The sequence below is a fragment of the Nothobranchius furzeri genome, chromosome 16 (assembly GCF_043380555.1).
Source record: "Nothobranchius furzeri strain GRZ-AD chromosome 16, NfurGRZ-RIMD1, whole genome shotgun sequence".
Lineage (NCBI taxonomy): Eukaryota > Metazoa > Chordata > Actinopteri > Cyprinodontiformes > Nothobranchiidae > Nothobranchius > Nothobranchius furzeri.
The window spans coordinates 29,441,711-29,452,358 of NC_091756.1; the positions used below are offsets into that span (position 1 = coordinate 29,441,711).

Genomic DNA, 10,648 nt, shown 5'->3' on the forward strand with positions numbered 1-10,648 from the left:
CTGTAGTTTCTATCTGTCACTTTCTCTTTCATTACAAACATCTCAAAGTTCTTTTCAAAAATAAGCTTTTGATTATAAAACTCCTCTGGGCATTTTAGTGGGTGGGGTCTGGGTGAGTTAGAGCTCCAGCTGTTCTATAAATAGTCAACAATAAACCCGTTAATCTTTACCTTGACCTCTGACGTATTCCCTACAACTCCCTGAAGCTATTTGCAGCATGGACCTCAGGGCTCCTGAAAAAACAATCAACTTCACCCCCCCCCCCCCCCCATTCCCACCCGCCCACCCATCTCTCCTGTGCCTCCGTGCGCCCTAGCACACCCTCAGCACCAGGACAATGACGCTATTTTAAAAAGAACAGAGGGGAAAAAATGAGGAAAACGCCCCCCCTTGATTGATTGATTGATTGATTGAAAGATAAATCTGCAGGCATGACTCTGTCACGCATCCAATCAGGAAACAATCCAAACTCCAACAAAAGCGATCCAAGTAAAGTTCCATCCACACTGTTCACGTCCAGATGTGATCAACTGTGAGAGGCAGCTGTGTAAACGTGATTAGGTGTGACAGAACAAAGATTACACAATCAAACACATCACTGATTCTATCGCTAGTGTTGATAAGACAAAAGGACTGCGCACGTTCAACCACGACAGCAGCAGTTTCTGCATTTTCTATTAAACAAGAGGATTTACTCGCCTAAACGTCAGAGCTGTGTGCGTTCTGACCTAAACTGGCTAATATTTTAAGGAAAGATGGATAAAAGTTGAATCAAACTACGATAAATCACGTCTTTTTAAAGTTCCCAATTATTAGTTATTTTCATTTTCAAAGTTTTAATTTGATTTAAAACTAATTTTAGCCCATCTTTCTTCACAAGATTTACGAAAAATGCGCCACAAAACCTTCAGTCATCCTCCTGGCACCCATTAAGTCTTGTTTCTTTGTTTTTAGTAGAAAGAGCTCTCACACACCTTGTATGTACTTTCAGTGAGCTTGCTCACACCGTCAGGAGCGCGAGACATGATGACGGCAGGTCGTCTCGGAGGTATAAATCCTAAAAGAAAAACACAACAGCAAGAGGTCCGGGCGTTCTCCTCGGTCCGAGGCAAATATTGCTGCTGACCGCTCCTCAGCTCGGTGCGCGCGAGCAGAGACACGCTCTCCTCTCCAGCCGGTGGCGGCGGACTCACAGACCGAAACACTTCCTCGTGCACTTCAGTGTCACGCGCGTGGAGCGGTGGGAGCAGCGAGTGACGTAAGCAAAGGTGCGTCTGGTTAAAACTCAACAGGTGAGATGAGGAGCTCGCACGGCGACTCTAGGGAAATGATGTGACGCATCACTGACAAGCAGGCTCTCGTTGTAAGGACCCTACTGACCAGCAGAGGGCGCTGCTCTGCCACAAATTTATTATTTTTTTTAAATAAATCTTTATTGTTGTCAATATCAAACAGTACAGTAAATTTTACGAACTCTCGAATAAGTGGAACATAGCATGATATTTTAGGACAACGAACAGGACAACAACATGATAGAAATATTCGTAAAGCTATGTAAAAAGAGTCTAAAGTTCATGGCCAAATCCTGTCCTTTTGGAAAATGATTTTCACACACAATTTCACACCACATGGGTCTCTATTATGGACTAATAGATTTATTCTCGTTAACAAAAAAAAAACAATATTTAATCCTGATTGGCATATTTAATTAAAAATAATGGCTTTTTTCTGGATCATGACGTTTTTCTAAATAAATTCAACATACATTGCCCCAAAAGAAAATATAACAAGATTTGTAAAGCCATCCCTGCTGCTCTGGTTCAGTTGATCCAAAACCTCATGATTTACTCTAAAGTTTTCCCAGCCTTGTCTAAATTGCAAATATTGAATTACCTTAATGACAAAAGATGCAACCTTTTTACAGCAACCCTAAAATCAAATTTATTTCATGATTATAATAGAGACTTCCATCTGAGGCTTTAGTCAAAGCATTTACAGGATATATTAAACTACCAGTCTGACCAAAAGTGAAAGAGACACATTTTAAATTTCTCAATAAAACTTATCCAGTGGCTGTTTTCCTACAAAAAAATTTAGATTTGAGCTCGCGCCATGCACCTTTTGTACATCCTTTGATGAATCTCTTGAACACCTGTTTTTGGATTGCCCTGCTTCCAGTAGGTTTTGGATAGACATTAAAGACAGTTGGATCTAAGAACTCCAATTCTCCCAACTGTAACTTTTAACCATGTTATGGAATATGTAGCTGATATGCCATCCGACACATCTGACGTGGTAAATGTCATTTTTCTTTTAGGAAAATATCACATCCACTGCTGTAAATGGAGAAATTCTGTCCTCTGCTTTAACGTTTTCTTGTTTAAAAACTACTTTTGTTTCCTAAAACATATTAGACTAAAATGTGCCCAAAGTATAATGTCCTGTGCTTAAAAAAATTATCTTATTTTAAACACTCTGAGGATACTGCTCTGCCACTATTAGTCATGTAGCTACACACTTTTACTAATTAGCTAGGGAAAACCACAGAACCTCGTGGACTGCTGCCGTAGTGGCAAACCGCCGTTTTAGATGGGTCTCCATTCGCCCCCAGTGCATTCATTTCTACCGAGGAAGGTACTTACCCAACTAAAAAACCCATTTTATCAAGCTTTTTCTCAAAAGCAGACACAAGTTATGGCATGACAATTAAAATATAAATATAATTAAACTATATAGACAAAAATACATTTTAATATAAAATCCTGACAGGTAGTCTAGGAAAGTCACGAGTAATCCCACTAAATTAAATTGTATGCTGGTTTTTGTAACCGTCGGCTGCACAAAAACGGGCATAGTTGCTCACTCTGCATTGACTTTGGAGAGTGAGGAGACCCACCCAATATGGTGGTGGTGACGCTGTTACACTCTCCAGAGAGTTTTCCCCTTTCAGAAAATGATGTGTGATTTTCCTGAAATCCGTAAAAGTGATTATCTCATCATGTACTATGATAAAATGTAAGCAATACGTCTTTTTTTTTTGCTAACCACGCTCTGTGCAATAGGACACTGAGCGCCGACCAGAACTAACCGCTTACTTGCTTCAAATAAGCAATACCTCGACTGATGCAGAGTTGAAGAACTTTTCACAGACAAGTAAGTCTCTAAAATATAAATATATGAGAACTCAGCATGACATGAGTATAATACTCGTAAGACAACGTGTTTTAGCTCTGTTTGTCGGCTACAGAAGCACATTTATAAACAGAAACGTGAAATCGCCATCTTGAACAAACAGAGGAATAGACTTTTTGTGTAATATGCTTGTCAGCCACTAGATGGTGCCATTGGATAAGAGAAATACTCCGGAAAGAAGCTTTAAAGGCGACTATTGTATCTATGTAATATTAATGTGTAAAATTATTATAATATTTAAAACATTAAAATATGTGCGAATAAGTAGCTGGAGGACAGCATGGGAACTCTGAAAAAAGCAAAGTATAATAATATAGTCCCATTTATTATCGAACATTTCAAGATATTTTCAGCACAAATTAGAAGTTTTTACATTGTGTTTTATTTATTAGACTAGAAATAAATGAGTAAATCTAAGTGGTCAGACCTGTTTTGTCCATGGTTTGCCTCTAAAATATGTAAATAAATAAGTTTAACAAGGTCACATTAAAGTAATAACATGCAACTTCTTGTGCAATGAAAACAAACTATTAAACATTTGCCTTAAATGTGTAAGATGTCATAACTGCAACCTTTTTTTGTTTTATATCTACTTTTCAGCTTGGGCAGGTTATTTTGTAGCCTTGCTATCCACCACCATGCTTCCTTATGGGAATTAAACAGAGGAGGAGTTTGGCAGGCCAGGCTAGTTATTTCGACCTCTGACCTATGACAGCAGTAGGCTGGGAAACATTTCTCTCTATGGCAGAAGAGGGCGACATAACCCAGCAGCTGAAAAGTTATCAGTCTTACATCACTGTCAAAATAAACTTGGACTTGAACAATTGAGATGGTTTTATGTACAATAAGACATTTTTGACAATGAAGCTTGATCAAGTATTTTATACCAAAATAAATCAAAAGCTAAACCATTACCTCAGATGAAAGAGAAGTTTGTTCTGATTGGTCAGCTGCACTGCTAGGTGGTCACTACTCACCATTATACAACAGCGTCATTGGTGTTTGTGACTGAACTTGTTATTTATGTGAGAAGGAAACAGCACCGTTCCACCTTAACCACGGGATGAATCATCATCTGGTCACCAGTTAATAGGAAATGATCAACCCTAAAAATTAAATAAACAAAACACTAGGTCCGATGCCGGATGAAAGTGTTTATAGAGACTTTGAACATTTTCCTTTATTTTTCTTTTGTTTGAAATATTTTATATATGTTTGTTTTTGATGGGTAAGAATTATCCACAGTTCTGTAACAAGAAACCTTAAAAAACCAGACTGCTTGTGTTGCTCTGGGTTTTCTTTTGTATTTCTTTGAAAACACACATTAAAACCCAGCTGTGATGAATCTGTTGACATCAGTTATGAATGTGACCAGGGCGTTTGTCAGAGGCTGGTTGTTCTTCCTCAGCCACATGACTGAAACGCATGGTGACAATTTCAAGCTTTCCGGATTTCCTTTTGCATGCTCTGATTCTGAAAGATCAGAGCAAACCAGACTGATTTAATCCCTCGCTTCCACCAGCTCGCTCATTCTCTAGAGGAGAAGAGGTCCAGCAGACATGGACAGGTAAACGTAACATCTGCCACTCAAACCTTTTAACGCCTGTCTCGTTAAAATCTTCTCTACTTCTGCTTCTAGAAAACAACTGACTCAGATATTAGTGCATCTTCTGCTGGTTTTCTATGTTGTGGTGAAAACGACAGACTCTGTGTCTGATTTGGGTAAGATCCTGCTCTGTTGTTTTACATGATCAGCAATTATTTTGTGAAACTCTCTGAAAAAAAGAAGGAAATCTTTGTTTTCACACCAGAAAATGTTGCTGGGAAGCTGGTTTTCTATCAAACAGAGGGAAACACCACCTATGTGAGAAACACGGGAGAACTGGCCGCTGATGTCCCTACAGAGACCGTGTTTGAGCTGGTGGATCCGCAGAAGAATCTCAGTTCTGCAGGATTCACTTACACCTGGGACCTTGGCAATGGGTACAAGACTGGAGTTGGTAAAAATTTAACAAAGTGTGCATTCATCAAGCCTTACAGTAAACTTTTCTTTCTTTCATGCAGAGAAGTGATAGAAGGGGCCGACCCGGTCGTTCGCTATCAGTACTCCAAACCAGGCAACTACACACTGCAGCTGAAAGTAGGAGCAAACGAGCCCAAATACACGTCTCCAGTCACCGGCGTCTACTCCCTGGATGTGCAAGTGCTTGGTTAGTTTATGTATGATTACGTATGCTGCAAATGCTATTTTTGGCATTGCATCATAATAAGTAAAAATCATGACAATGTCAGAGTTTCAAACAAAACTGTGAAGATCCCGCCCGCTGTTGTCTATAAATCCAAGAAAATCCACACGAAATACAGAGAAGATAGGTGGAAGAACCATACTGTAACGTGAGGAAATATACTTTACTGTTTAAGTGATCAAAAATGTCTAGGATCTAAAATAAATTAGGAAAACATTAGCTAGTATTACAGATCTTGTATGTCCTTAATAAATTACGTTGATCATGTAACTCGCTGTAAAATAGTTCGTTTAAGCAATTTAACCCTTTAAAATCCTATAATACATCGTTTATTTAACCCAGTCCCTAAACCTAGTTGAACTCAATAAGATCTATACTAAAACTGCTTTAGGATCATCTTTTTATTGTATTATGGAGTTAAAACTGGCCCTTAGCACCTTTACATCCTCCACCTGAGGGCAGTAGAGGACTGGATATGGCAGGTTTATGACAAAGGTATTAATCCTGAAACTCCAACTGGGCCAGAAATGGTTTGATTTTGAGACAATAATCCACAAAGTGTTAGAAATACATATCGTTCAGTCAACTGCTTAATTGTTTACCCTTATAAGCATTTATTAAAGCTGTTATAGCGAATCTACAGAACGCAAACATGGTCACGGAACACCAAACCCTCTCCTTGAGTGTGTTCCTTGAGATGCTTCTGCCAGAACCGGAAACCCATGATGCTGGAAGAAATGAGATAGCGCTAAACACCTGTCACCGTTTTTTTTAGATCCAAACGTCTTTTGTTGTCCGTGACTCAAATGGTGTTTTTCTTTGAGGGACTCTGGTAGTTTGTCCTAAAGTTGAAATACTAGCAGCCGGCTGTTTCTCCATCTTTGATGTTATTGAGCGGAGAACCTCTCACACCAGTGGTGTTCTGTTGCTAAATACGTGAGTGTGTAATGAATGGAGGACCCAGGGAAGTGCGGCAATTTGGCAATCCAGTGAAACCGACAACCGAATTGTCAGAAACATGCTATTGACAGAGGTTTTAGACAAATGCAAGAGAACCAATTTATTAATTTAATAAGTAAATGTTTAATCTCCACAATATATTTATAGCTATACCATGTTAGAACTTTGACAAGAGGCATGAAAAAATGTTTCAAGTGTGACAGTGTGAGCATCCTGTCACTGTATCCCGATTGATCATGCGCCCTGGCTACTTGGCCATGGGGATGTCCCTTTGGCTGACTGGTTAGTGCGTGTGACTCTCACCCAGGACTCGTTTCTCCACCTTGCCACATAAGCTAATTTGCAGAGGTGTGGACTCGAGTCACATGACTTGGACTTGAGTTAGACTCGAGTCAATATTTTAATGACTTCTGACTTGACTTGATAAAATCTATTAAGACTTATGACTTGACTCGGACTTGAACGCCAATGACTTGCAACTTGAATCGACTTGCATCTGTTGGCTTGGTGATTGGAGCATATTTGATATTTTAGCACAAAAGTGACACGACATGGACAAAAATCACAAATCATTCTTGGTTCTGGGTTTGATTTACTGGTAAATGCAGCAGCACTTTGTTTATAATCAGTTTCAGTTGCACTTTCTGCTTGTTTGAGCAAATGAAGCTTTAAGAAGCTTTATCTCTGGAATTTATTTATTACCATTGTGACAGCTGACTTTAATATGACTTGAAAAGTCAAAATTAAGGACTTGGACTTGACTTGGACTTCCACATCATTGACTTTGGACTTGACTTGGACTTGATTGTCTTTGACTTGGACTTGACTCGAGACTTGACTGGAAAGACTTGTGACTTACTTGTGACTTGCAAAGCAGTGACTTGGTCACACCTTTGCAAATTTGTCTTCCAAATGTTCTATAGCATCTTTAATATATTACTTTATGTCAGAATAGAATTAGTCATTTTAACGCATTTAAATGCTAAATTGACCAATAATCGATGTTTACTTGCAGATGCCATCAAAAACATTCAACTGAAGGGGCCTGCTGAATATAGAATGTCTCACAACACCAGTTTGACTCTGGATGTTGATGGAAGGTAAGCTGCAGTTGGCAATAAAAGAAAAAGAAACTAAAGCTCAATACGACTAAGTTGTAATAGACTACAAATGACATCGTGTTTTTTAAAAAATATTTATTTGTTTTAGAGCATTTCAGAATAAACTGATATTTTCTTTTTGTGTCTAAAGTCCTCCGATGTGGGCATGCTGGCACATTCTCACACACTGTGACCCTGACACGACGATGGGCTGCACTCTGACCATGATGTATGGAAAAACTTTACACGTGAATCACACTTTCACCACTACTGGGGCCCACTGTCTGGACATCAGTGTTAGCAACAATGTCAGCAAGCTGAGGACTTCCTTCAGTCTTAATGTCGGGAGGAGTAAGAGACCCACACTTCTGAACACACCCAGACACACAGAGGCTGACACATACAGCAAAAGAACATAATTAGAGCAACTATGGAGTTCCACAGGGTTGTAGTCTCAGTCCTCTTCTGTTTCAGTTGTATGTACTTGAGTTCGACGCCAGGGATGATCGACATGTGAATCTCACAATAGACATAAATAGTTTTATAAAGAACCACTGTGTCAACATTCCTCTTAAATAACAAGAAAAATGCATTGTCATGAAATTACACACCACACCTGAGGTTTTGTGTTTAAGTAAATCCAACACATCGACCCACATCAGCAGCGTTTCATCTTAAGAGCTTTATTAGTTTTACAATGGGTTGCTTATGAATGCACAAGGATGTGTTAAATTAGCAAAGATAAACACTGTCTATCAAAACCAACAGCAGGGATCAGGACTTCATCCATTAGGAGAGAAAGAAACGGGGTTAACGAGCTGTGAGAGAGAAAAGAAAAGTCAAACTGACTCAATAATAAGGCAAGAGACTGAAACGCAAACACATGAGTATTAGTCACCTTGGTGAAGTTCCAATTCAACAGTGAAAGGTACGTGTAGATATTATTTTTAAATGAGCCATTAAATACAGATTGATGTGTTTCATTCAGTCATTGAAACGACGAAGGTAAAAACTTTAGTGAACATTGTGAAAGCTTTATCTGCTTCTACCCTATTTTAATGTGATAATCACAAAGCAGTAACCATATAGATGTGTTTCCATAACCCAGAAGGGTCCTGAAGTTCTGCTGTGTCATCATTAGGCGTTCCAGATTAAGCAAACTATGTTCCTTCCTTCATTAGCTGCATAGAGAACAAGAAAAAGCCACGTGAATCAGAGAGTGAGCTGACAACTCCTCACATGTCCACCATCCTTAATTGATTTGCATTTATTGTGATCTATTTAAAGCTGTGATCCAATAGTTGAACAATCAGCAATTCTAATGCCCACTCCTTATGCTCGGGGTCAGCTGAGGACAGGTTGGTCTACCTGAGTCAGAATAGTTCCTCTGTTCATGTGACCTGGACACCTACCATCACGGTTGTTCACGCCACAAAGATGAAAGCCACACATCAAAGACAGAGTTAAGATATTCTAAAGTGAGTTTCCGGGAAGGTAAAAAAATTAATATCACAGAGATAGATCATAAGTGACTGATTTGATTGTTTGTTTGAATCTCCAAGAAGTTCCCACTGAGATAGAAGATGTCTTCTTCCAGTGCGTCCCGGTAAAGATGACATGAAAGAAAACAAAGAGAGTTGGCATAAAGGACAAGTTAGCATGTGATGACACGGTGGCCCAGAGGAGACCATGTAGCCGCAGTGGTGGTGTTGGTCCAACGACCTGAACCCAAATGCTCTTATGTTGGGTTTACTTGTGTTTGTGGTGCAGCTAAGGTGTCAACATAACTTCTGTTTGCCATACAGGGTTGTACTTGGTCACAGAGTATGTTTTATGGTATTATGTTGAGTTTTACTTCTCTTTTATTATTACCTCTGTCAGTGTGCCCCAGGGCAGCTCTGGCTACATCATGGCTCATCCCCACCAGCGTGTGAATGTGTGTGTGAATGGGTGAATGACAGATTGTGTTGTGAAGCGCCTTGGGGGGTGGGGTGGGGGGGTCTAGAACCCTTAGAAGGTGCTATACAAATACAGATACTTTACCCCATTTGTAGCTTTTTTAGATGTGTTTTAGATGTTGTATTTCACTGAACTCTTTGAGCCTCCGTAGGTTCGGACAGTGAGACGTAGAAAAGAACCCCAGTTCAAATGGTTTCACATTGCTGCCCTCTGTCATGTGCAGATAGAACCCCGCTGTTCTTCGTCCTTTCCTGTGCTGCCATTCTGGTGGCAACCCTCGCCTTCATCATGGTCGTTGGCTGCCGTACTCGTCGCCAAAATAAATCACAGGTACACTGGAGTCCATATTTGTTATTTTGTACCACTGAGACTTGTGTTGTTAAAATGTTTAAAAACGGCTTCAAAATACATCAGCCTGTCTTTTGTTTAACAGCACTGCTCACTGATTTCTTCACATTGCAGGTTCCTGCTTCCAGTAACGCCATGTTCCTGAAGGACAGTGGAGGTCACACTCAAAACCGTTTAAACTTGTCCACTGTGGAGAAAGGAGAGAAAGAGCCTCTCATCTTGCAGCACAAGGCCAAGTAGTGCATTAAAACCATCACCATGCCGGTCCATGCTATTAATCAAATGAAAGAGGCATATCTTTGCTATCCTTATCTAAAAGTGTTTATCTGAAGCTAATCTGACCAGCCAAACTGCTCTTAGCATTAATAAAGTTGCATGTAAGCTCTGTTGCATCTGGGTTAATGTTTGTGTCACATGTTCAGTAAGAGGTCAAACATAATAGGTGCTTAAAAAATCACCGTAACGATGCTGGATTATGAGCCACACGGATTAGGATGAAGTTCAAGTGGATTAATAATAAATTAAAAGCCTCTCATGTTTAAACACTGACTAAGCTGGGGAGTCTACACAGCATTTCTTTAGCTTTTAAAGCTTCTCACCATTTTTTCTGTGACCTTTGGTCAATACAACAGAAAAATCACTCTCAGTGGAGTCAGTTTTTATATAATCTAACAAATAACTGTGGCTTTGGGACACATTAACAATAAATGGTTGCATGTTGTATTATTATTTTTGTTAGAATGAGTAGATAGAAATGTAGATGAATCATAAACCCCAGCTGACTTGGAACACTATGTTCTGATCCCTTAGCTAAATGGGCTCTGGATGCAACCTTCTTCATCT

The 10,648-nt window shown here is 39.5% G+C and overlaps 2 protein-coding genes across 3 annotated transcripts in view; one reads left to right on the forward strand and one right to left on the reverse strand.

Annotated features, from left to right (window-relative positions):
• Positions 1–1,252, reverse strand: part of baiap2l1a (BAR/IMD domain containing adaptor protein 2 like 1a) — a 30,973-nt gene extending 29,721 nt beyond the window's left edge. For both annotated transcript variants that reach the window (XM_015963557.3, XM_015963556.3), the window contains exon 1: positions 975–1,252. In XM_015963557.3, the coding sequence (XP_015819043.1) occupies positions 975–1,025 (51 nt within the window). In that variant the 5' untranslated portion in view covers positions 1,026–1,252. The remainder of the gene's footprint in view (positions 1–974) is intronic.
• On the forward strand, positions 1,129–10,190 carry tmem130 (transmembrane protein 130). The gene is made up of 9 exons (XM_015963555.2): positions 1,129–1,268; positions 4,715–4,759; positions 4,832–4,914; positions 5,004–5,175; positions 5,257–5,402; positions 7,414–7,498; positions 7,650–7,849; positions 9,681–9,787; positions 9,920–10,190. Exons 2-9 carry the CDS (start codon positions 4,752–4,754, stop codon positions 10,043–10,045), a joined length of 927 nt encoding a protein of 308 aa, XP_015819041.1. The 5' UTR covers positions 1,129–1,268; positions 4,715–4,751; the 3' UTR covers positions 10,046–10,190.
• The last annotated feature ends 458 nt before the right edge of the window (positions 10,191–10,648 follow it).

Excerpts from the sequence above, each read along its gene's own strand:
- tmem130 (XM_015963555.2), top strand. Across the intron at positions 7,850-9,680 it reads CAGTCTTAATGTCGGGAGGA|ATAGAACCCCGCTGTTCTTC; the intron begins GTAAGAGACCCA and ends TGTCATGTGCAG. Across the intron at positions 9,788-9,919 it reads GTCGCCAAAATAAATCACAG|GTTCCTGCTTCCAGTAACGC; the intron begins GTACACTGGAGT and ends TTCACATTGCAG.